Here is a 26,292-nt window from a genome sequence, read left to right on the forward strand (position 1 = left end):
CTCGCCTCGACTGTGCTGTGGTATCCCCGCCGTGCTCTGTCCCCGTGAGCCCGCCCTCACCCCGCATGGTCTGTCCCAGCGCAGCAGGCTGAGGGCTGCTTGGAGAACTTGACTTCAGTCTGTTCCTGGGCCTCCCCTCTCAGAAGCCCCCGAGGTCTTTCCATCTATACTGCGGTGAATAGCATCCCCCCGCCAAATTCACATCTGCCTGGACCTGTGAGTGTGACGTTATTTGGAAATAGGGTCTTTGCAGATATAATCAAGTTTAAATGAGGTCAGACTAAAGTAGGGTGAGCCCTAATCTAATGACCAGGGTCTTTATAAGAAGAGGGGAATTTAGGCACAGACACAGAGGGAAGACACGTGCGTGAAGACAAAGGTGCAGGGGGAGGAATGCAGCCACAGGCCAAGGACACCTGAGGCCATCAGAAGCCAGAAGAGACAAGGAAGGATCCTCCCTGAGAGCCTTCAGATGGAGCCTGGCCCCGCTGACACCTTGATTTCAGACTTCTGGCATCCAAAACCGTGAGACAATATACTTCTGTGGTTTGACGCCACCCAGTTTGTGGCCATCTGTTATAGCAGCCACAGGAGACTAATACCGCCTCCTCTATCTGCCTTGTGGAGATTGCAATGCTCATCATCTAGCAAAGGCTCTGAGAAGTCCTGCAAGGAAGCACGTGTTCCATTTTCCCGAGCTTATCCCATCATGCAAGCATCCAGTTGCAACTACCCTTTCACCTCCCATGGGACCCACTTTGGGAAATGTTGGACTAGAAAATTCCTGACATCCCCTCCAGGCTGAAAGTTCTGTTGCTTTTGGAATTGGAAGCCAAGCCATGAAATAAATAGAAAATTGTATGCATGATTAGATGCTAATTTTAAGTATAGTCAAAATGCTCCTGCAATTGTGGGGAAGCAAAAACGAGTCTGGGGAAGAACAGCTGCTCTAGTTAACCAGCTCTAGTTAAGCAGTCAGATGTGAGCGCCACTGACCCCGTAGGAGCTCAGTCTGAGGTCGGTCACTGTGGGAATGAGAACAGTGTAGTGTGTAAGACTATTTCCTTGGGCTGTGTTCCTAGAAGTGGACTTGCTGGGTCAAAGGCTTTGCATTTTTAAGACATGTGATTCATAGTGCCAAACTTCTCTCCAGAAGGTTGTACAGATTTAAACTTCCACTAACGCAGACCAGCGGTACCCATTCTCCCATCTGTGCCAACACTGGCCATTATCCTATTTGACATCTATAAATTGTCCTGTGTGTTTTGACCACAAAGGTAAATAGAGCTTTTATTGAGTTATCTGAGTTTCTACCGAGTCATGCCCAGAGCAGCCTGCCCACCAGCCCATCGCTGCCAGCAGAGGACTCTTGCCAATGGCTGGGCAGCGGTGCCCTGAGGTCAGGCCAAATTTTTGGAGGAAACAGCAAACCACCCTCAGATTTGGCCCGAAATATTAAACTCTGAAAAAGAGAAGATTCAGTGTCATAGGATCCTTCCCCGAGGCAGAGTGGGAGAGAGAAAAGAGGTTGGGATTTGGAGTCAGGAACACCCGAGGATTTGTCCTGACCTGGCCCCTTTCTAGCTCCATGACCGTGGGCAACTCACGGGAGGTTTTTGCACCTCAGTTTCCTTATCTTTGATGTGGGATAACGACAGCCCCAACCTCTCTGAGTTTGATGGGGATTAAATCATTTCCTCGTTGTGAGATGGGCTTTGCGTATGGAACCCTAATACGAGCTGGGGTTCCAGGTGGCCCAATCCAGAGCGCATCGCAGAGAGGTGTAGCCCAGCCACCAAAATGGATTAGGAAGGAATTTGGATTCCGCCTTGCCTTCCTCTCAAACGTCAAGGGGAATCCACTCCTTAGCCCACAGTTGTGTTTCTTAACATCCTGCTTCCTCTGCCCCCTGCGTGTCTTGCGTCCATTCTGCGGCAACTCCAGGACCCCCCGCAGCCCCCCAAGCCCCCGCAAAGGTCAGCTCGCACTTTTGCCCTTTGCCCCCTCCGCTTTGCTTTTGTCATGGAAATGAGCTTCCTCTCTCCAGTTTTGCTTGTTTTCTCATGGCCTCCCCTAGAATCGAGATTCTCCACAAGAAAGGGAGGATCCTCCCCTCTGTTCTCTGGCCTCTGGGGGTCCTGTTTCCCTCTACCTACTCCCGACTCTGCCTACAACGTGGAACCAGTCTGAGAAAGACAGAACTCTCTTCGGGAAGCGGGGTGGGAGGGAGCCGAGTGGGCAAAGACAAAAGACTCTTTAACCGACGGGGACCCGTTCTGTAAATGTACCCACGCGTGCTCCTCGCTGCCGCTGGCTCCCCTGCTTCCGTCACTTCTCCCTGAACTGAAGCTTTGTAACATCTTTGGAGCTTTCCCTGTAGTGAACATGTTCTGTTCTTCCTCTGACTCTCCCAAAAGAGAGGTGGGGGGGGGGGGCAAGTTCTAACCCGAGTTTTGGGGCCAGACCGGCATGGCGGCCCAGCCTTGGGAGAGGCAGGCGTGGGAGGTCGGGGCTGGTGGGAGGTCGTCTTCAGGGGCTGCCTCTTTCTCCAGCCTCTTCCCCCATTGGCAGAGGGCCCCGGTGCTTACACAGCATGTGTTCACACAGAACTCCACCGAGGGTCGCCTCTCCCTCCGCCACCACCCTCACCCTCCTGCTGGGGTCCTGAGAGCGCCGGGGTGCCGAGCCCCACCTCAGCCTCGCCCTGAACCTTGTCCTGTTCCCTAAGATGCAGAGCGTGCTCTGTTCCTGTGTGTCCCGTCCAGCCCTGGCGGGAGGGCGGAGCAAGGTTCGGGGCGCGGGAGAGCTGGAGAGCTGGAGAGGTGGGGTCAGCCTGGGGTCAGCCGGCCCCCTCATTAGGAGCTGGGCGGCCTCACGTAGGATGCTGAGCCTCTACAAGCCTCGCCCTCCTCCTCCGCGAAGTGGTCGTGATTGCACCTGCCACCTCACGGCACAGGGCTCGGAGGAAACTGAACCTGCTGGGCACACTTAGCTGTGGGCCTCCGTGCATTCCCTCTCTGCACCAGGCATCCGCCGGCTGTCCATTCACCACTCCGTGCCGGGCGTTCCGCCAACTCCTGGTGATACCCGAGGAATAGTAGCTGCCGGGGTGGTCGCTGACAGTCTCACCCAGTGGGCGTAATTGCTTTGATCAGAGTACGGGGCCTGTGGGCTTAAAGGGGGGCCTAATCCAGCCTGGGGTGACTAGGGAAGGCTCCCTGGAGGAGGTGGTGACTGAGCCAGGCCTTAAACAGTGTGTGAAAAGTAGTCGTTCATTTTTCCATCTGTGTGATTAACAAGCATCTATAGCACGTCTACAGAGTACAAATGCCAAGTCAGGTGTTGGGAAAACAAGGGCACATCAGGTGTTGGCCCTGGGAGATTTGAGGCCAGGAAAGTGGCGAGGACGTCTCAGACCTCCCTTTCCAGGCTGCACGGGGCCAGGGCGTGGCCAGGCTGGGTGCGGGGGTGCTGGCAGGGCTGTCCCCACGTGGGGGTCAGAGCCAAGGGCCCGCACCCCGTTAGGTATGGGAGAGCCGTGTGGTGGAGTAGCACGCAGCCAAGAGCAAGAGGAGGTGGCACTCCCTCTGGTTTAGAACGACCTCCAAGATACGTCGTTAAGTGAAAAACAGCAAAGTGCCAGACTGCAGGATGGGGCCATTATGCTACGTGCGTGTGCACGTGTGTGTGTGAGTACACGTAGGGGGCGCCCAGGACACGGACTGGCAAGTCTCTCACCCACCTGAGACCCTGCCCCTGGGAGGACGTGTGCTGCTCATCTGAGGAGCCCACGGGGTTGCAGAAAGCCAGCAGGGCTGGGGGGAGAGGGGACAGGCCCAGAGCAGGCAAGCAAGGCTGGGGTGAAGGCCCGCCCCGACACGGGGTTGCCGTGTGACCTTGAGGTGGATGCTTGTTATGTGTATACAGACATGTGATGGGGTGTGTGACTCAGCCGTGACCCGCTCCGCCACGCGTGAGCCTCGAAGACATGCTGAGTGAAGGAAGCCAGGCACAGTGTGTGAGTCCGTCCACAAGCAGTGTCCAGAACAGGCAAATCCATAGAGACAGAGTACGTGAAGGGTCACTGGGGGCTGCGGAAGGGGGAGTGAGTGATGTTGGGTCTGGGGTTTTTTGGGGGATGATGGAAATGCTTTGGAACTAAACAGAGGTAGTGGTTACACAACACTGTGAAGGTACCAAATGCCACTGAATTGTCTACTTTAAAATGGTCAGTTGTTTTTCTTCTTTTTTTTTTTATTGAAGTATAGTTGATTTACAGTGTTGTGTTAATTTCTGCTGCACAGCAAAGTGACTCAGTTATACATATATATTCTTTTTCATATTTTTTTCCATTCTGGTCTATCACAGGATATTGAATATAGTTGCCTGTGCTCTACAGTAGGACCTTGTTGTTTATCCATCCTGTATGCAAAGACATAGCTGCTCACCCCAACCTCCCACAGCCCCCTCCCCCTTGGCAACCACAAGTCTGTTCTCTATGTCTGAGAGTCTGTTTCTGTTTCAGAGATATGTTCACTTGTGTCATAATTTAGATTCCACATATAAGTGATAATCATATGGTAGTTGTCTTTCTCTTTCTGATTTACCTCACTTAGTATGATAATCTCTAGTTGCATCCATGTTGCTGCAAATGGCATTATTTCATTGTCTTTTATGGCTGAGTAATATTCCATTGTATATATGTACCACATCTCCTTTATCCATTCATCTGTCAATGGGCATTTCAGTTGTTTCCACATCTTGGCTATTGTGAGTAGTGCTGCTGTGAACATAGTGGTGCATGTATCTTTTTGAATTACAGTTTTGTCTGCACATATGCCCAGGAGTGGGATTGCTGGATCATATGGTAGCTCTATTTTTAGTTTTTAAGGAACCTCCATATTGTTTTCCATTGTGACTGTACCAGTTTACATTCCCAACAACAGTGCAGGAGGGTTTCCTTTTCTCCACACCCTCTCCAGCATTTATTATTTGTAGACTTTTTAATGATGGCCATTCTGACGGGTGTGAGGTGGTACCTCATTGTAGTTTTGATTTACATTTCTCTAATAATTAGCGATGTTGAGCATCTTTTCATGTGCCTGTTGGCCACCTGTATGTCTTCTTTGCAGAAATGTCTATTTAGGTCTTCTACCCATTTTCAATTGGGTTGTTTTTTTGTTATTGAGTTGTATGAGCTGTTTGTATATTTTGGAAATTAAGCCCTTGTTGGTCGCATCATTTGCAAACATTTTCTCCCATTCTATAGGTTCTCTTTTCATTTTGTTTATGGTTTCCTTTGCTGTGCAAAAGCTTGTAAGTTTAAGTCCCATTTGTTTATTTTTGCTTTTACTTCTGTTGCCTTGGGGGACTGACCTAAGAGAACAGTGGTATGATTTATGTGAGAGAATGTCTTGCCTCTATGCTCTTCTAGGAGTTTTATGGTTGTCCTCTCTTACATTTAGGTCTTTAAGCCATTTTGAGTTTATTTTTGTGTATGGTGTGAGGGTGTGTTCCAGCTTCATTGATTTACATGCAGCTGTCCCGCTTTTCCAGCACCACTTGCTGAAGAGACTGTCGTTTTCCCATTGTATATTCTTACCTCCTTTGTCAAAGATTAATTGACCATAGGTGTGTGGGTTTATTTCTGGGCTCTCTATTCTGTTCCATTGATCCATATGTCTGTTTTTGTGCCAATACCATGCTGTTTTTATTACTGTAGCTTTGTAGTATTATCTGAAGTCTGGGAGCGTTATGCCTTAAAATGGTCAGTTTTATGTTATGTGAATTTTGCCCCCATAAATGCTTTTAAAAGAATTCAAACGTTGTCCCAATGACCGTGCATGTGAGGACGGCCACCCCAGGCCCCAGGCAGCTGGCCAGGGAAGAATGGGGCCCAGGCAGCCATGAATCTGCATTTCTAGGTGAAACCTCCTGTTTTGCAGATGGGAGCAACTGACTGTGGGTATTTGACCCACCCATGGGGGCCGGTTCCAGGTCACGGTCACCAGTCTGTGGCCTCTGCCCAAGAGCATCCACCCTTGGTCCAGAGTGCCTTGACGGCTGCCCACAGGCCTCGGGCTTTGCTGGGAAACAGGAGGGCAGATGGAGAAGTACCCCCAGTGGGGAGAGAGTCCCAGACAAACTGAAGACGCTGGTGGTTTTCAAAGACACGAGCTGCAGCCTCTTAAAATTCCCCAGGCCTCCCTGCCATGGATAAAATGCTTTCTGGGGAGATTGCAAATGTTTGCTCTGGTGGGACTTTGTTATAAATGGACTTGGTTTTGTTTAGTTGGTTATGGTTTTATTTGGTTAAAAAAAACCAACCCTGCAAGATCATCTTACCTGAGGACTCCACATTAATCCAAAAAACCCAGAAAGGGCAAACGAGATGGACGAGGAGTCCGACTGCCCGCTGCACGTCGGGTCTGGCTGCAGAGCCCTTCATCGGACCCGCCCGTCATAGTTGCTACCGTTTCTGGAGTGCCTACTGTGTACCAACCGTCCCGGTCAGCCCTGTATGGCTCCTTCTTTCCAATCCTGCCAAAGGCTTCACACGGCAGGAACTGTTGTTGCATTGTTTTAAAGATGAGGAAACTGAGGCCCAGAGAGGTGAAGGTGCTTGCCCCAGGTCACACAGCTGGGAGGTGGCAGGGATGGACATTGTAGCCTGTCTGGCTCTTTCAATGGTATCTCACAGCCACTTAGGCTGAAAACCAGACCTGCCCTCAGACTAACCCTCACGGAGGCCACCTGGTCACCGAGATTTCTGGGGCGCTGAGCAGAGCCCTGTGTCTGCCAGCGAGCCTGCAAGGCCACCAGCGAGCAACCGTCCCCTGGTGCCCAGGTGGCAAGGTGTCACCCAGGTCGAGGCCAGAGGAAGGCCATGTGCAGACCCCCCTCCCTGGCCACTTAAACCCGCACCCCTGCACCTCATTGGGGTGGCTTCCCACAGCAGATGCAACCCCTGCTCCCACCAAGGACCCCTAACAATCCAACCAAGAGGGAAATGTCTTTGAAATTCCTGATCTTGAGAAGTCCGTTTGCTTTGCTCCTGGGCTTTGGGGGAGATGGTCAGCCCATCTTTAAGAAATCTGCTTCAGATGAGCCCCCGCCCGCCCCAGCCGATGACCTTTGTGTCTGTGCACATGTGTTAACCCCTCAGCATCTTCTCTGAGCCCGGTAGGCTGATACGTGAGCTTCACCAGCTCTTCCAACCCCTGTGTTCTCTGATTTTAACCAGCTCCAATTCTGAGTTCACTACCAAGCCTTTCCCTGCCCCAGGGCCTTTGCACAGCCCTTCCCTCCCCCAGGGGCCCTCCCTGATTCTTCTTTCTCTGTGATACTCTCGCTAATGCTCCCTCTCCCTGCTGCTCTGTTCTTTTATAGCACGAATCACAGCATATAATTATACATTTAATTTCTTGTATTTGTGTTTACTGAGGGCAGAGGCCTCGCCAGCACACAGTAGGTGTTCAGTAAATATTTGTGGACCAGCCGGCTGGATGCGCCAATGTTGTAGGAATTTTTCTGTGGCCTGAGCAGTGTGCGGTGCCCACGCATTTGCTATCCCATGGCGCCCTCTGGTGGACATTAGGCAGATGCCAGGCTGAGACTAACCTCTTTCTCCTCTCCTTTCAGCATCGTCAGCAGCCCCGTGCCACCTGGGACCTGGCCGCCAAGGTGTGGCCACCATCGGTGACGCGTGTGAGTACGTGAAGCAGCAGAAATGGGTCTTCCTGGAGTTCTGTGAGCTGCTTCTGGATGACCAGGTGAGTTGGAAGTCAGCCAGCTTCTCACATTATTATCATTAATAATATTGTCATTGTCATTAACTAGCGTTAGTAATGTTCAACATAAAACACTCATTGTGCGCCACCCGTGGATCCCTGAGCAGCCTCTCCCTGTCGTCGCCTGGTTCCCTTCCCTCTCTGCTCTTCCAGGTGGTGATGGAGACTGTGGTGGGCACGTCCCTGGCATTAACCCATCTCCGTCGCCCCTGGATTTGCATTAAAGCTCATGGGGAAAAGGTCAAGCGAGTTAATATCCTGAGCCAGGGAATGTGACGCTGTGGGACACACGTCCCAGACACTCAGAAAGCAGAGTCTGAACATCAGAGGAAGCCCACAAGTTCCCGCTTGGGCCTGGCACCTGCACACATGCTGAGCACGACACAGAGGCTTCCGGCGCGGGAGCGGGCGCAGCTCTGGGAAATTGACAGGCATCGCTCAAGTCCGAGGGAGGCACGAGTCAGCCTGCAGACAAGGGTGAAGTTCATCTGGCGTATACTTTGCGGTTCAAACCCCGAACTGAAAATATTATCGAAAAAACCTCGGTGAAGGTTTTATTGTTCTCGACTCCTCTGTTTATTCAAGAAGTTATTATTTTTTACTGTTTTTAAATTCAGTACTTTAAAAAGTAAAAACAGAGAAGGATCTAGGTTAGAAAAAAGTGCTTTTATTCTAGCCAAAACGTCCTTGGGGAATCCCTCCTTTCTCCCTACCCGTGAGAACCTGGGCACATCCTGTAACCTGGATGAAACTCAGTTTTTTTGGTCTATAAAATGGGTATACTGTTATCTGCCTGAAGGTCGTAGGGAAAATGCAATCAGATCATGTATAGGAAGGCATTTTGGAAACCGGAAACGTCAAAACTGCGTCCTGGCGATCATTACTATTTTTTAACCTCGCACTTGGAGCTTTTCTTGGAACTCAAGCAAGTTCTACCAGCCTGGGGACGGTGCTGGTTTGTCAGAGGGCTGGTTGCTGCCTGTGAGCCTCAGTTTCCTGGTGCCCATGGGCCTGTCGACCTGTGGCTAGATGGCACGTCGAGCTTGGCCATCCCACGCCGGGCGCCTGCTGGGGAGAGGATTTCAGGGCTGGTGTGCTGGTGCGCCTGTGGACTCAAGATAACACTGTGTCTCGAATAAGCCAGAGCTTGTGTACCCAAAGGACCATGTCCCCTTCAAAGTGGGCCCCGGCCACCTCCGCACTGATTAGATGATGTCTCCGGGCCTTAAGACAGGCCTGCCACTCAGGGGAAGTGGCTTCAGAGCTGGGTGACCCCTTCCTCGGGGTGGCTGGGAAGCAGCCAGGGTCACTGCAGGGCGGCAGGTCAGCGAGGACCGCCCTGCGCTGCCGCAGGCCTCACCAGACCCCAACGGCAGCCGGGGTGCTGGCTCTGGAGCACTGCGACTCTCCCCTCCCACGTGACCCCGCTGAAGGGACCACCCCGCCGACTGAGGCGCTGCCTGCTTAAATCATCTGCCTTTTTCTGCCTTTTCCTTCAGCCCGTATGAGCCGTGTCACCGTCCAGGCCTCCTCAGAACGAGGCGCTTCTAAACATCCTTTTAAAGTTAGACGGCGAGCGGCTCAACTCAGTAGCCTTCTTTCTGGGTCATGTACTTCAAAAAAACTGTTTATTGTACAAACCTATGAGGACTTAAAAATTGAGGTTTTCTGAAAGGCTCGTCACTGAGCAAATCCAAATGCTCTCATTGCTCTCTGTTCCCTTCCTGTTTCGACTTCATACAGACGTGCGTGTGCGCCCGTGCACGTCATCCTGACATAGGAGTGTAAGCGAGGGTTGTCCTCTTCGCTCGCACAAGCGAAGTATGTTTCACCGTTGCCAAATGGTTAATACTTTGACTGCGCAGCTACCATAGGGTAATTAACGCTTCCCATGTTGGCTGGCATCTAGACTTCGCTACTCAAAGTGTGGGCCATGGGCCAGCAGCAATAGCACCACCAGGAGTTGGTTAGAAATGCAGAGTCTCAGGCCGTACCCAGGACCTGCTGAATCAGAATCTAAATTTTACTCGGATGCAGGGAATTTGTGTGTTCATTAAGGTGTCAGTGTGTAAAATGTTGGATATATTTGGACAACACGGTGATGTCCTCACGAGAAGAAAGCCTGCAGGGCGTTCACTTCTGTGGGTCCTCGTGTGTAAACGACTCTTGAGAAGAAGCTGGGGGCTTTAGGGACCCAAGTAAATGTAAGTGCTTGCTCCCAGCTCATCTCCAGTCAGCCTTCAAAGTCGTGCTTCTTTGGGATGTACCAGCACTGGAAAAAAAATCACAGCCATAGAGCCAAGTGTCTGTTGCCCACTTGGGTGGAGAGAGGAGATGATCAAAAAATGGGCCAGAAATTTTTAGGAACGATGGGCTGATGCCACAGGAAGGGAGACGGCATAATGGTGGCAACACCAAGTTTCATGAGTTGGAATTAAATGACGTCATCGCTGATTCCTGCCGCTGTTTAGTCTTACCCGGAGTTGCTGTGTTTGTTACTTGGAAAACGTGTGGTGACCATGTGACCTGCAACCAGGTCACCATTCCTGTGGCGCCATCTTTAAAGCTCCGGGAGGTCCACGTGGTCTGCAGCAGCTCGTCACCCTTGGTCTGGGGCTGGGTAGGAGCCTTCATTTCTCCCTTCCTGACTCGTTCCACACAATGTCCTCAAGGACGACAATCAAAACGAGGAGATGCAATAAAAGAAGCATAATTAAACCCCAAACGTTTCATTTGGTTTGAACATTGCTTCTTTATCAATTTGAGGTCTCAAGTACCTCCCCCCAAAATTCCTGAAAACAAAGTACGTGCCACTAACGCTTGCATTTGCAACCCCCAGAGCAGTGATGCCGACCATTAACTTTCCACCAGACCCACCACAGCACTCACCTCGGCTGGCGTTTTCAAGTGGTGTGCTGTTTCTTTGTGATTTAGTCTTGGTAAGTTTCTGATTCTAGGAATTGATCCTCTTCTTCTGGGTTATCCAGTTTGCCGGCCCGAAATTGTTCGTAGTGGTCTCTTGTGACCATTCTTCTTCCTCTGGCATCGGTTATAATGTCTAGTTTTTCATCTCTAGTTTTATTAAGTCTGCACAGACCTATAACTAATACAGAGATTGAGTCAGTGATCAAAAATCTCCCAACAAAGAAAAGTCCAGGAATAGATGGCTTCACTGGTAAATTCCACCAAACATTTAAGGAAGAATTAATGCCATTCCTTCTCAAACTCTTTCAAAAAACTGAAAAGGTGGAAACACTTCCAAACTGATTTTATGAGGCCAGCATTACCCTGATACCAAAGCCAACGACACCACAAGAAAAAACTACAGGCCAATATCCCTGATGAACATGGATGCAAAAATTCTCCATAAAACACCAACAAACTGAATCCAACAGCACATTAAAAGAACCATATGCCATGACCAAGTGGGATTTATCGTTGGAATGCAAGAATGTTTCAACAAAAGTCAATTAATGTGATACACCATATTAACCCAATAAAAGATAAAAGATATGATCGCCTCTATAGAAGCAAAAAAAAAAAAAAAAAAAAAAAGCATTTGACAAAATTCAACACCCTTTCATGATAAAAACTCTCAACAAGCTAGGAATAGAAGGAAAGTAACTCAACATAATAGAGACTATATATAAAAAGCCCACAATTAATATCATACTCAATAGTGAAAAACTGAAAGCTTTTCCTCTAAACCAGAAACAAGGCAAGGATGCCCACTCTCACCTCTTCTATTTAACACAGTACTGGAAGTCCTAGCCAGAGCAGTTAGGCAAGAAAAAGAAGTAAAAGGCATTCAAATTGGAAAGGAAGAAATAAAATTGTCCCTGTTGGCAGACAACGTAATGTTGCAAACTCTAAAGATGCCACCAAAAAACTGCTAAAACTAATAAATTCAGTAAAGTTGCAGAATACAAAATCAACATGCAAAAATCAGTTGCATTTCTATACCCTAACCACAAACTACCTGAAGGAAATTAGGAAAACAATCTTATTTACAATAGCACCAAAAAGAATAAAATACTTAGGAATAAACTTAACTAAGGAGGTAAAAGACTTGTATACTGAAAACTACAAAACACTGATCAAAGAAATTAAAGAAGAAACAAACAAATGGAAAGACATCCATGTTTATCCATGTTTCTGGACTGGAAGACTTAATATTGTGAAAATGTCCATACTACCCAAATATATCTACAGATTCAACGCAATCCCTATCAAAATCCCAACAGTATTTTTTACAGAAATAGAGAAAACTCTAAAATTCATATGGAACGACAAAAGATCACAAAGAGCCAGATCACTCTTGAGAAAGAACAAAGCTAGAGGCCTCACACTTTCTAGATTCAAAATATATCACAAAGCTGTTGTAATCAAAACAGTATGGTACTGGCATGAAGACAAACATAGACCAATGGAACAGAATACAGAGCCCAGAAATAAAACCACGCGTGTACGGTCAACTGGTCTTCAACAAGGATGCCAATGTTACATGATGGGGAAAGGACAGTCTCTTCAGCAAGTGATTTTTAGAAAACTGGACGTCCACATATCTTACACCACAGAGACTGGACCCTTACCTTACGCTGCACATAAAACACATTAACTCCAAGTGGGTCAGACTTAAACAGGAGGCCTGAAACTCCTAGTATAGCACACAGGGGTTGAAAACAGTGTCCATACAACCTGTGCATGGATGTTTATGGCAGCTTTACTCATCACTGCCAAAACTTGGAGGCAAACACGATGCTCTTAGGTAGACGAATGGATAAATTGCGGCACAGCCAGAGAGTGGAATACTATTCAGCACTAAAGAGAAATGCCCTGTCAAGCCGTGAAAAGACACAGAGGAACCTTAAAGGCATATTACTGTGTGAAAGAAGCCAATCTGAAAAGGCTACTTTATGGTTCCAACTCTATGAGATTGTGGAAAAAGGCAAAACTATGAAGACAGTAAAAAGATCAGTGGTTGCCAGTGTGGGCACGGGAGCGGAGGGATAGGGAGGCAGAGCCCAGAAGATTTCTAGGGCAGTGAAAATACTCGGAGTGCTGCCATGATGGTGGATACACGGCATCAGACACTTGTCCAAACCATGGAATGTACACCACCCAGAGTGAACCTAATGTAACTGTGGACTCTGGGTGGTGATGACGTGTCAGTGTAGGTTCATCAGTTCATCAGTGACAAGCGCACCATCTGGCGGAGACGCTGATAGCGTGGGGAGGCTGTGCGTGTGTGGGGACAGCGGGTATGTGGGAAGTCTCTCTACCTTCCTCTCAATTATACTGTGCACCTAAAACTGCTCTTAAAAATGTAGTCTTTTAAAAAACTCTTGGAAATTAAAACTATCACAGCCTGAATAAAATACCCAAAAGAAGAGATAGAAGACAAAGTTAAGTATATTTTCCAGAAAACAAAGAGGAGGCAATGAGAGGAAATTAGAGGAGAGTCTAGGCAGCTCAGTGTGTAAAAGTCAGAAAAATAAGAAACTGGAGAGGGTGAAACTCCCAAAGACGGAACACGGCAGTCTTTTTTTTTTTTAATTTTATTTATTTTTGGCTGTGTTGGGTCTTTGTTGCTGCGCATGGGCTTTCTCTAGTTGCAGCGAGCGTGGGCTTCTCACTGCGGTGGCTTCTCTTGTTGCGGAGCACAGGCTCTAGGCGCACGGGCTCAGTAGTTGTGGCGCACGGGCTTAGTTGCTCTCCGGCGTGTGGGATCTTCCCGGACCAGGGCTCGAACCCGTGTCCCCTGCATTGGCAGGCAGATTGTTAACCACTGCGCCACCAGGGAAGCCCCTGGAACACAGCACTTTTGCCAGAACAGAGGAGCACGTGTCTCAGGTGGAAAGGGTCCACCAAGCATTAGCACAAGGCATCAAGGCACAGGACTGTTGACTTTGAGGAACCAAGGACTAAAAAGAAGATAGTAAAGCCTTCCTGAGTTAAAAAAAAAAAAAAAAGGGGGCTTCCCTGGTGGCGCAGTGGTTGAGAATCTGCCTGCCAATGCAGGGGACACGGGTTCGAGCCCTGGTCTGGGAAGATCCCACATGCCTCGGAGCAACTAGGCCCGTGAGCCACAATTACTGAGCCTGCGCGTCTGGAGCCTGTGCTCCGCAACAAGAGAGGCCGCGATAGTGTGAGGCCCGCGCACCGCGATGAAGAGTGGGCCCGACTTGCCGCAACTAGAGAAAGCCCTCGCACAGAAACGAAGACCCGACACAGCCATAAATAAATAAATAAAATTTAAAAAAAAAAAAAAAAAAAAGGCAGGTCGCATGAGACAGGAACCGGAAGTTCCCGGACCCTCTCGGCGGCAAGGCTGGGAGGCCGCAGTGGGGTCTCCACAGTGCACAGAGACCCCGTAATTTCCACGCCTCCCATCAGTCCTGGGGCAGAGCCATTCCTTCCGTAAAGATCAGCACCCGGCTCGGGGAGCGCTCGCTGACCCGGCCGCACACGTGCAGTTGGCCGCAGCTTCCCTGTGTCCTGCGTAAGGAGCGATCCGGTTTCATACTGGATCCTCAGTCAACACTTTGGGCAGCTGACCCTGTCACTGAAGGCTCCAGAATGCTGCTTTGGGATCAACAAGGATTTTACGGGCACCCCGCCCACTGTTGCCGGGCTTTTCCCAGGCCGTCTCTCCTTCAGGATACTTCTCTCTGCTTAAGCAGCCAAACCCAAATCTCCTAACAGAAGACAGGATTCAGCCACCTTCCTAGTTGGGCCATCTTTTCATTTTCCATTTTAATGCAGACGTCATCTGAGATGAGTCTATAAAACATTCCAACAGGAAGAACACAAAAGCGCGGCACAATTCTGCAGAGCCACAAACACAAGCCTGAGGGTAGCTGCCAGCGCAGCGGCGTGCTCGGGGACGTGTCTCCAAGGCCGGCCAGTGCCTCCCTACGCGGCGGCCACCCTCGCCTCGCCTCGCCTCTCTGCGTCCCTCGAGTGCAAGTACCAGACACACTGTTGAATGAAGTTGTGGGCACCTGAGATGCTGGATGGAAGAGAGTGATCTTTAAAATTGTTTTTGTTTCCAAGTGCACTAAAAAAATGAAGGGACGTTTAGGACAAAGCTAAGTGAGATCAGTTGCGTCTACTGGAAGTAAAATGTTAAATGTGGAGACGGCGACCTTTGGGAGAGCGGCTCACTTGTCCCCGGCGATGATAGGGCTCTGGAAGCAGCAGGGGGGACCACAGCGGCCCGGGTGCCGGTGCCAGAGCCGAGCACGGAAACACGCCAACGACCCACCAAGAACCGCGCCACTGAACAAACTGCTGGAGAATGTCAACTGGTGGCTTTATTTCTTAAAAAAGTTACATTGAAAGAAGAGGTTGAAAAGTCAAGTATACTTGATTTGCACATATTTGCCAAGTCTCACAGGATTCAACCACTTAGATAATTGTTTTTATTGATAACCAGGATATACATATGAAAAGCCTCACATTGAAGCCCAATACACACGTCCAACCCAGATGACAGATATTGCAGAACAATCTCGGGAAACCCATCAGTCTCCTGTTCTCCTGTTAGTCCTCCGGCTGCGGCTCAGAGCCCCCCGTTCACAGCCCACTTTTCTGCAGTGACTGAGTCCATTTCACACCCATCCCACAGCTCGTCTACTCAGCTAGACTGTTGTCCAGTAGGCCCTTTGTGGTTCTGCGCCGGCAGTGGTAGAAACCCTGATCGGGACAGGGGACAGGTTAATGCAAACGAAAGCAAAACAGCTCACAGATGAGCAGAGAGGCGTGGAGACCAGGAGGGAGACGCCCACTCTTCTCAGCGCGGGACGTGGGCTCCGGGGACCCTCCAGACCTTGTCAGAGATGGCTTCCTCCTCAGTCCCGTGAAACACCGACAAACCAGGCAAGTTTAAGGCGAGTCCCCAGGGAGGGGAGCTGTTTGCTTTCTGGCATAATTTTAAGCTCTGCACCAAGGGTCCTATCGCTTGTGACGTGGGTAAAGAAACAAAATGATACCCCAAAAAGGTAAAAACTGAAAAATCAAACAAGCTGTCGCCATCCTGAATACTGTCTGCAGGCGAGGCCCACGGGGCCCAGGGGCTCCTGCCTCGCGGCCCCCTCACCTCCTCGGCCGCGCGCGCCCCCTGCACGGCCAGCTGTGCATCAGGCTGCAGGTACCAGGCCGCCACAGACGCTGCTGTCCGCTCACCGAGGGGCCGTTTACACGCTGCTCATTTGGCCGGAACCAAACAGGTCAGTGCCAAAGCCCTCTCACGCACTCAAGATTTTTTTTTAAAAAATTAAAACAGGAGGGCAACAGAAGACCACACAGGAATGAGTGTTCTTTGGATTGAGATATTCTCCAGTATGCAATACATTCATAGTAAACCCCATGGGAGGGGGGACCCCACGCAGCTCTCCCCTCTTCCCTGAAACGTCGGTTTCTAAAAAATAGCTTGTCTGTGGCACACGCCCATGACGTGTTATGTTGCCTGAACAACACGGCCCACTTTAAAATACACGTGCACGCACACACACAGACACGCGTGGACTTGCCCACAGGGTCAGGGCCCACCAGCCCCGGGCGGGGAGCGAACCTGCAGCCCCGCCGCTCCTGCGTCCAGGCCCCTCCTGGACCGAGGCGGGCCCTCGGGAATCACGGGGCCGGCGGAGCTCCCCGAAGCCACCAGCCGCAGAATAATCCCTGGTCACTGGCTTGGCTCGCTTTCTTCATGCCTGAGAAAAGCAGCTCAGCACACAGGATTTTAATAGCCCGTGTAACAACCCACGAAACTTCTTAAGGAACGCCAAGTACGCTAACAGAACTCCTAGCTGTGCAGGCAGGTAATGACACCTGGCTCCTTCGCGCGGCCACGTCCCTTTGTTACTGGACGGTGACACGGATCAGAGCACCCAGTTAGTGTGGGAACTCCGCCATCTGTGACCGTAAACGTACACAACTCTGCTGGCTGCAAGCAGCTGGTCTGCACTTGCCCTGCTGGTCGCAGGTGAGCTGTCGATACCCTTTCCGACCCCGAATAAATAAAGTCCGTGAACAAGTCCCAGCACGATGCGCGAGCCTCACACCGAGAACTCGGGGCCCCCTTTCCTAGGTCTCGTCGGCAGTCGCCTGAATCGGAAGCCGACGCAGGGGTTCATCCAGAGCAGCGAGGGGGGGCCCCCAAAGACAGACTTCATCCCCTCCCACCGCAGCCTCCGCTCCCACGTCGGCTTCTCACTCTTCAGCCTCTCAATCTCCTGGGGGAGAAAGAAAAGCAAGTGGGCGGCAGTGCCAGGAAAACCCTCAGCAGGTACGGCTCAGGCGAGCGGTGACAACAGGGGAAGCCCCACCAGACTCTCACGTCCCTCCGCACGTGGGAACGGGACGCCGGGGTCAGCAGCGGGGGCTCTCCTGGCACCAGCCCCGTGGCCCCCGAGCACAGCCAGGCTGCAGCCACCAGCGGGGGGTACAGCCTAGGCAGCCCCAGAGGCAAAGGGGGAGCCAGTCCTCAGGGCCAGGGATTGATCTTTTTTTTCCACGTATTGTATTACAAATATTCATCAAGCGCCTGCTCTGGGCCTTCAGTTCAAAGACATGAAGGTGACCAACTCCCTGCAGCTGCCAGGGGGCGGGGCCTCCTAGAAACGGAATGTGCCGGCTCTCCCTGCCCGGCTCTGTTGACTCTCAAATCCCAGGGACGCTTGAAACCCGAGCTTCACGCAGTGAGGGGGTCACGTGCGGCGATGCTGTCGCGGCCCCTCGGGGCTGCCCTGGCCGCCCCCCAGGTAGCACGCGGGCCCGCGCTGTCCACAGCAGTGCGGCCCCCGACTCGTGCTCACAGCAAGGCCTAAGCAGACGCGGCGGCGGAACGTACCGTCTCATCGTTGCATATGGAGTGGATCTGGGTGCCGAACATCACTGCGGTGAAAGTGAAAAACAGCAGACCCTCAAGGCACAGGAAGATCAACAGGATTACAGTGACTGGAGGTGAAAAATCACTGCATTCTGTGAATGAGAAGAGGCTGGCTGTGACTGGACACCCGAGCGCGGCGGGCGTCCCAGGCCACAGGTTGGGGGGTTCGGCTCACGGAAGAGCCCCCTCCGTGCCGCCCTCAGGCCGGCGTCCACGGAGGAAGGAGCTCGTTTTGTAAACAGGCACACCCACTGTCCACCAGGGGCGGAAGGCAGCCCTGCCAGGCAAGAATCCACACCACCACTTCCTGGTCGGCGGATTCGCAAGGTTCTGTATCACCCCAGGTTTCTACTGAGACTGTATTTGTGTACTGCACTGCGTACTAAAATACAGCTAAAGCCAGAAAAGACGAGAGTCGTGTGTGCCTCCACCTGTGAGCAGGCCCCACTTGGGCACACACCCAAGTCCAGGGCCGCCCAGCTCGCGCCTGCCTGGCCTGGCTCCCCTCGCGGGGCGACTGGTATCAGCCACGCCCGGTCGACCAGCCGGAGCACACACAGGCCTGCTGGGAAAAAGACGCATTCTCGCCTAGCCTCAAAAATCTGCAAAGTACAAATGAGACTCAGCAGAAACTATTAGCTGACTGAGGAGGACCAAGCGTATGTACGTGGCTTCGTTATAGCAAAAGGGCAGTGTAAGAACTGTCCCATCCTCTTTTCTTTAAAAGCTCAATTATTTGCTAAAACACTGAAGCGGATTTCCTTCGAAACCGGAGGACCCCTTCTTCCTCCCTTCTTCCGCTGCCTCCCCTCGCCCCCCACAGCGTGCACTTACCATTCCACTGCCCTCGGACGCAGGCGACGAACTGCAGCCCGCAGAGCACGAGCGCGTGCACGGACGCCAGCGCGATGTACATCTGCGGGGAGACACCCGTTAGCCCACCCGAGGACGAAAGGCCGCTGAACCGCACGTTTACTCCTGATCTCATGTGTCAGTGAAAATGAGTGAGGGAAGGAATGACAGCAGCAGTGGACCTCCGCCTCGCCAGGACCGCACGGGACCAAGGACAGTAATCCACAGTGGGGAAATACGTTCTACCACTTCAGCAAGAGCCTATTAACAACTGTGGTTCAAGGTATCTGGGAGAGAATTAAATCACAGTAAAACACCTAGAGTAACACAAGCAACATACACTCATCTGGTGGACTACTTCCTACCAGTGACAGCACAGGTATAATGTGAGTCCCAGAGAAGAGGCTGCAGGTCTGATGTCAGAATAAACTTACTGGCTCCAGGTAAGATTCCAGATAAAGAACTTACTACAAGTCACTGACGACGCGAGTATCTTTACTCACAGTGAAAAGCACGAAGAATCTCTGATTCTTTTCTCCGACGCAGTTGTTCACCCAAGGGCAGTGGTGGTCCATTTTCCGAATGCATCTTTTGCAAATACTGAGAAGGAGCAGTTAGATTTCCACTATCGCACGCGCTGAGGAAGCACCACCCAATGAAGACAGCGCTGGGGAGAGGCCGCCCAGGGGGCCTCCTGCCCCGGGGAAGGGGTCCTGGCAGGGGTGGGTCTGTGGCTGTGGGGAAGGGGTCCCTGTAGGGGTTGGGGCTCAGGCTGCACCTGGGAAGGTTTCCCTCCAGTGGTGGGTGCGCGGGATGCCCTGCGGAAGGGGTCCCAGCAGGGGTGGGTCTATGGCTGCGGGGGGAACAGGTCCCTGCGGTGGTGGGTGCGCTGGCTGCACCTGCGAAGGGTTCCATCCAGTGGTGGGTGTTCACGCTGCCTGGGGAAGGGGTCCAGCCAGCAGCAGTGGGTGCTCTGGCTGCACCGGGGAAGGGCTCCCTCCAGTGGTGGGCACTTGGACTGCACTATGAAGGGTCCCTGCAGCTTGGGCACTCAACATGCCCTGGGGAAGCAGTGCCTGCAGTAGTGGGGGGCTCAGCCCCAACGAAGGGGTTACAGCAGTGGTGGGTCTGGGGCTACTGGGGAAGGGGTCCCTCCAGTGGTGGGTACTCAGGTTGGCTAAGGAAAGGGGTCCCTGAGGGTGGGTGTGGGTGAACAGGCTGCCCTGGGGGAAGGGCTCCCTGCAGCAGTGGGTATTATGGCTGCAACAGGGAAGGGGTCCTAGGAGGAGTGGGTGCTTGGGCTGCCCTGTGGAAGGGGGTCCCTGTAGCAGGAGTTGCTCTCACTGAATCAGGGAAGGGGTCCCTCCAATCGTGGGTGCACAGGTTTCCCTGGGGCAGGGGTCCCTGCAGTGGTGGGTGAACAGACTGCCCTGGGGAAGAAATCCCTTCAGCGTGGGCTCTGGCTGCGCCGAGGCAGGGGCCCCTCCAGTCATGGGCGCGTGGGCTTCCCCGGGGCAGGGGTCCCAGCACTGGTGGATGCACTGGTGCCGCAGGTAAGGGGTCCCTGCAGTGCTGGGTGCTCGGGTTGCCCTGGCAAAGGTGTCCCTTCAGTAGTGGGTGCTCGGGCCACCCTGGGGAAGGGGTCCCTGCAGTGATGGGCACTCGGGTTCCCCTGGGGGAGGGCTGCCATACCTGCAGTGGTGGGCGCGCTCGGGCTTGATACAGCAGCACTTGGGGCACTTGTAGATCACTTCTCCAGGCTTCAGCTGCAAACTCTCCATGTATTCTTTAGTAGCATTCCCTTTGGGTACTGCCCCCTATGGTTTAATAACAATGCATTTTAGCTGTGGGGAAGGAAGGTTAAAAAACATCAGTAAATTTAGGAATTAGTCTTGGGTGTTATATATCATGATATAATTTATAATGTTGTAGTTGCCACTTATATTAATATGAAAAATAACTATTAGGCAGGACCAGAAGTTTTATTTTTCATGGAAAATAACATGCTTTAAAATGAATTCAAAATATAGAGTGTGTCATCCTTCATAAGGCGAGTCACCTGGGTTTTTCAAACTTCATGCAGGTCGTGCCAGAGGTGAGGTGTGTTTGCGAAGCCACTCCAGCCCCAGGGCAGCTGGCGTCCCCAGGGTGCAGCCGGCCCTGCGCACAGCTCCTGGGCAGGGCTTCCGTGATAAGCACACCCACAGGTTTCCTATCAGCTGCAGCAGGGGAGCGCTGAACAAAGCAATCTCAAAAAGGACTTTATCTTGTGTGTTTAAAGTTATGTAATGCATCTCTGCCAACCTAATCACGAGAGTGTCACACACAAGCCCCAAGCCCCCCCCCCCCCCCCGCCTCCCCCAGGCGTCTGGCCCCAGGGGCAGGAGCTGTGGGGCTGTAAGTGTGTGTCTGCAGGAGCCCTGAGCACTAGGGGAGCTTGAGAGGTACGAGGAATCTGGAAATGGGAGCCAGAGCCGGAGAGCCCCGTACACGGGACAGCAGTGGGCCCGAGCGGAGGGCACTGGGCCCGAGCGGAGGGCAGCGGGCCTGAGTAGGCTGCAAAGGGGGAGGAATTGTTCTTTGGGCAGTGGAGACAGAAAGTGGAGATCACGTTTGGAAGATCATTCTGGGCACCGTGGCCTGTGGACTGGGAACAAGGCCCAGACCCTGTTTCTGTGCCCCACGGAGCCTGTCCTTCACACAAATGCACGTTTCTGGAGAAGGAGCCCCGCTGGGAGGAGCCGAGCAGGGGTGAGAGCACGGGGAGATGGCAGGCACGCCGCTGTCAGCAGGAGCTGCGCTGGAGCTCCTGAAAGCCCACTGCCCGGCTGGACGGGAGCCCGAGCCAACCTCTGCGGGGCCAGGGCCGACACCCACGTCTGCAAAGCCCAGCAGGCGCGTGTGGAGACCCAGGACCACTGGCTCCAAGGCCCCCAGGGAGCCGGACAGGCGGCCCTGTCACCAGCAGGAGTGAGGCCCCACAAGGTGCCCCGGGTTCGGGGGGGAGCACAGGAAGGGCTGCAGGCAAAATGGGAAGGTTCACTGCCCTACCCTCCCCTGCAGCTGACTGCCCTCCAGATGGGCACCGGTCAGTCCCCCATCCTAACACAGGGAAGCTGCTGTGGTCAAGATCCTGGCCTTAACACGCCACCTGTCTCCTTAATCCACAGCGTAAAAAAAGTTCAGGGTTTAAAGGCTCACTTTTGAGAATTTACATCAGAAGGTCAGGTCCAGCATTTTACTCAATTTTCCCAACACCGGCCGCTCCTGATGACAGCTCGGGTCACACGTTTCATAAGACGATGGAATGGACCAGGTTTAGCCACACACACGCTGTTTCCACGGTAAAACACGTGACCTGACACACCTCTGCAGAGCACGGCACCCCACGCCGCCCGCTGGTTAAAGAGCGCTCCTGCGACCACTCACGGAGAACAGGTGTGCATCTCGAGGGGGAGACACGTCAGGTAACACGTAACAATCAGCCCGCGTGGAGATGAAGGCGTTTTCTGGTCCTTCTTGCGGCTCAGAGCCCTGGGCAGGCGGCCCCTATCTCCCCGCAGTGCCTCCCGATGACCCACCCAGGCCCCCGCGGTCCCCGCGGCTGGTGATCTGCGCTTCGATTCCATACTCCGAGATGCGCTCTTGCAGGCCAGACACGGAGCAGAAGGGCGGGCCCAGGTCCACTCAGCACCGGGTCTCACCAGGTCACACCAGACAAGCGCCCGCTTCCTCGGCACCAGTGGGGGCCCCTCTTCGCTCCATCAAAGAAACCTTCCGAACAGCTGAGGCACGTTCCTCAAGCTCGCGTTCGCCTTCGAACCATTTTCAGGGCATGTTTTTTCTAAGACGCACCTTGCGTGTTTCACCTGTGTCCCGCCAGGACTGTGGTCCCTGCCATAGCCACGCCTCCTACCCCAGTGCGGCCCAGACGGCTCCCCTTCGGCACAGCGTCCTCCGGACAGCTTTGCCACTCGCTGCTGCTGCTGCTGCTAGCGCCCGACCTCTCACACCCGCACCCACCCACCCACCTCTGATGCGCCCTGGAGAAGGAAACCAGGTGCCCACGCTTAGGAAGAGTGCTCCCAACCACGGCATACGTATACCCAGGGAAGTTATGATTTGCAAAGCACATTTTCCCCCCGCATATCTTTCCATCTTGACCCTCTGGTTCCCTCCCTGTCACGCATTCTGGATCCCCAGGACCTGAGCTAGGGGCACGGGAGCGTGGCGCTTCCCCTAAGTCTACCTGCTAATTCATGGGCAGCACAAGGGACAAGGAGCATGTAAAGACACGTACAGGGATATAAGCTGCAAATTCCACAGTGGAAGGAGAGCCACATGACAAAGGACCGTGTTTCTTCAATTTAAAAAATCCCAAGGAACAAGAGGGGACCACCGAGGTGAAAAAGGAGACACGTCAGCCAGTCACAAAGGATAGATCTTATTTGGACCCTGATTCAAACAAAAGAATATAAAAGGACTGAGACGACTGAGGAGACGTGGCCTCCCACTGGACATAGTGAGGAATTCTCCAGCCGCTCCACACGAGCCGCTGGCGCTGGAGCCGTGCTTCTATAAAGAAGAGCCCTTTTGGGGCTTCCCTGGTGGCGCAATGGTTAAGAATCCGCCTGCCGATGCAGGGGGCGAGCCCTGGTCCAGGAAGATCCCACATGCTGCGGAGCAACTGAGCCCACGCGCCACAGCTACTAAAGCCCGCGTGCCACAACTACTAAAGCCCGCGTACCACAACTACTAAGCCCGCGTGCCACAACTCCTGAGCCCACGTGCCACAACTACTGAGCCCGCGCACCTAGAGCCCGTGCTCTGCAACAAGAGAAGCCACTGCCATGAGAAGCCCGCGCACCTCAACGAAGAGTAGCCCCGCTCGCCACAACTAGAGAAAGCCCGTGTGCAGCAACGAAGACCCAACGCAGCCAAAAATAAATAAATAAGTAAATTTATATTTTAAAAAAAAAAGAGCCCTTTTTAAAGATACACACAATTATTTACAAATAAAGTTTTATAATGTCTGAGATGTACTTCCAAATATTCTGGGGAGGGAAAGAAAGGGAGTAGGCGAGGATATCGCTGACACGAGATTGACCACGAGGTGATAAGCAGGGTTCATGACCCTCTTCTCTCCACTTCTGTGTACAATGAAATGTCTGTAAGAAGTTAACGAAAAAGCAAGGGCTTTGGCAAAAGATAACTGTTCAAACCCCAGCTTTGCCTCTTGCCAGCTGTGGGTCTCACCTTCTGACGTGATGTACGCCCACCTCCGCAAGGTGCTGGCGGGTTAATGAACGCCCAAAGGCGTCCCAGGGCGCCCGGCACGGGACCAACGGCTCCCGGCACAAAGGCGCCTTAGTGGGCCCTCGGCACACATCTGCTGGTAAGGCTGCTGCTTGTCAAACAAGGCTGGGGACAGAGGAGAGCAGGCTCTGGGTGCGGGGCAGCGGGTGGCCTTGCACAATCTCATGCTTCTGAACACTGAGACTCACCTCCGCAGGTGAGCTTGCTGCCTTGTGACCGATCAGCTCCCTGATCCATCAAATGTCAGAGACCCCATCTTCCTTTCTGCTCCCCCCTCAAAGTACCAATAACTCTTCTAAAGAAACAACCCAAGCCAGAGCCAATCCTAGCAAAGAGTGACTGTTCCTACTGGCTTAGTAAAAGGACGTCCAGCAGAGAACTGGCCTCACCCCGGGTGGCGTGACGGCTCTCGTTCAGCCCAGACTGGACCCCGGGTTGAAGGTGATCTGCAGAGAGGAGAAAGCAGCCGCCCTGATGAGAGGACAGAGCGGACACCCGACCCCGCTGGCCACGCAGTCTCCCCCCCACTGTGGGTCTGGAACCCAACGCTCCCAATTCCCTCTGGTGTGAGGGGCCACCGTCTTCACTAGGCGGCAGAGGGGCCAGGATGCCGGGAAGGACGGGAGTGTCTGGCGGCTCGGTCGGCCTCTCCCCCGCCTCCTTCCCGACAGCTTCCCCACCCCAGTCCCAACGCCTGCCCGGGGCCAGACGCACCCCTGCCCTGGGCTCCTCACAGCCCGCTGGGTGCCCTCGATTCTATTCACACTGACTCCCGGTGGATTCTGTAACTTGCCACTGGAGTCCTGACGTGTGGCATGGCGGAAACAGTGACATCTAGATGTCAAGACGGAGGACTTGAACGGACAGTTCTCCAAAGACCTACAAATGGCCGAAAAGCCCAGCATCATTAGTCATCAGGGAAATGCAAATCAAAACACAATGAGATACCACCTCACAGCCATCAGGATGGCTCTCATCAAACACACGAACAGTCACCTGAGGAGGTGGAGAAGCAGGAACCCTTACGCTGCTGGGGGGACTCTTAATGCCTTGCAGCCGCCATGAAAAACCACCCTCAGCAAGTTCATCGTAGCGTGAACACATGACACGGTAATTCCACTCCTGGGTCTCTACCCAAGAGAAACGAAACACAGGTCCACACAAACCTGGTCCACAAATGTTCACGGCAGAATTGTCCATAACAGCCAGAAAGTGGGAAGAACCCCGATGGCCACCACCTGATGATGGCTATAAACAAAACGTGGCCCATCGCCACAGTGGAAGAGTCTTCAGACGTGAAAAGGAACGAAGCACTGACAGTGCACGGTGCGGATGAGCCCTAGAAACCTCGCGCTGAGTGAAGGAAGCCAGACGTCAAGGCCACGTATCCTTGTATGATGCCATCTCTGTGATCTGTCCAAAACAGGCCAATCCAGAGACAAAAAGTACATCAGCAGTTGCCTGGCGCTGGGGGATCTGGGGGCTCGGGGCAGTGACGGCTAAGGGGGGGCAGGGTTTCTTTTCTGGGTGATGAAAATGTCTAAAATGACTGCGGTGATGTGAATACACGAAAATCATCGAACTACACACTGCAAAAGGGTGAATTTTGTGGAATGTGATTAAAAAATGCTTGCATCCAGGACTCACACCCTCCTCCACCTCACGCTCCGGCCCTCAGGGCTTCCATCCAGCTTCTCGGCAGCGAAACAAGTGAAGCGAACACGCCCACCGGGCGCAGAGGCAGCGCGCTGCACACACCTGCTACCCGACCCCCGGCTCTCGGGGCTTCCTGAAGAGAGCTCTGAGGCCTCTTCCCGCGGGAGAGGGGCTGCAGCAGGACGGGACCGCGGGGGGAGGGAGGCCTACACTGGTCAGAAGACACAAGCACTGTGATGAGAGGGGCCCGGCCGGGTAGCCCTCCCTCCCCCGGCCCCACCGGGCACACCGCAGCCTGGCACCCGGGCACCGACGTGGTGGCCTCCTCGCCAAAATGCCTACAAACGATGGACCCAGCCCCGTTTTCAACATGCAGGAAGATGGCTGACACCACCGGGGCTCTTCCTACGGCGAACTTAAAGATAATAGCTAACCTCTAGCCCGAAGAAGTTAAATTACTTGCGTGTGATCAAAAGGCAACTGGAAAAATTAGTAAAGCCCTAGATGCCACATACTCAGCTTTCAGTCCATACTTTAGAGAAACGAAGTATTTAAACTAGAAAGCGGGACTTCCCTGGCGGTCCAGTGGCTTAGGCTCCGTGCTCCCAGCGCAGGGGGTCTGGGTTCGATCCCTTGTCCGGGGCTAGATCCCACATGCCACAACCAAAGATCCCGCGTGTCGCAACTAAAAAGATCCCGCAAGCAGCAATGAAGATCCCATGCGCAGCAACTAAGGCCCAGCACAGCCAAATAAATAAATAAATATTAAAAAATAAACTAGAAAGG

General features: G+C 52.8%; 2 protein-coding genes across 4 annotated transcripts in view; one reads left to right on the top strand and one right to left on the bottom strand.

Moving 5' to 3' along the window:
• The window catches only part of LOC309648496 (uncharacterized protein), a gene marked incomplete at its 5' end in the record, with an annotated part of 62,838 nt that extends 52,109 nt beyond the window's left edge, over positions 1-10,729 (top strand). The window contains 2 exons of the mRNA XM_082437115.1: positions 7,642-7,772; positions 10,630-10,729. Coding sequence (XP_082293241.1) covers positions 7,642-7,719 — 78 coding nt within the window. The 3' untranslated portion in view covers positions 7,720-7,772; positions 10,630-10,729. The remainder of the gene's footprint in view (positions 1-7,641; positions 7,773-10,629) is intronic.
• Positions 9,325-26,292, bottom strand: part of ZDHHC7 (zDHHC palmitoyltransferase 7) — a 36,868-nt gene continuing 19,900 nt past the window's right edge. For 2 of the 3 annotated variants that reach the window (XM_082438451.1, XM_082438450.1), the window contains 5 exons: positions 20,227-20,351; positions 19,038-19,134; positions 18,517-18,598; positions 17,644-17,774; positions 15,085-17,026 (listed from right to left, as the gene is read on the bottom strand). In XM_082438451.1, coding sequence (XP_082294577.1) covers positions 16,850-17,026; positions 17,644-17,774; positions 18,517-18,598; positions 19,038-19,134; positions 20,227-20,351 — 612 coding nt within the window. In that variant the 3' untranslated portion in view covers positions 15,085-16,849. Of the gene's footprint in view, positions 10,457-10,679; positions 10,894-15,084; positions 17,027-17,643; positions 17,775-18,516; positions 18,599-19,037; positions 19,135-20,226; positions 20,352-26,292 lie in introns of those variants that run through there. The other variant, XR_014256907.1, reaches the window with a different exon arrangement.

This window comes from Balaenoptera physalus (genome assembly GCF_965194825.1).
Source record: "Balaenoptera physalus genome assembly, chromosome: 19".
NCBI classification, from domain to species: domain Eukaryota; kingdom Metazoa; phylum Chordata; class Mammalia; order Artiodactyla; family Balaenopteridae; genus Balaenoptera; species Balaenoptera physalus.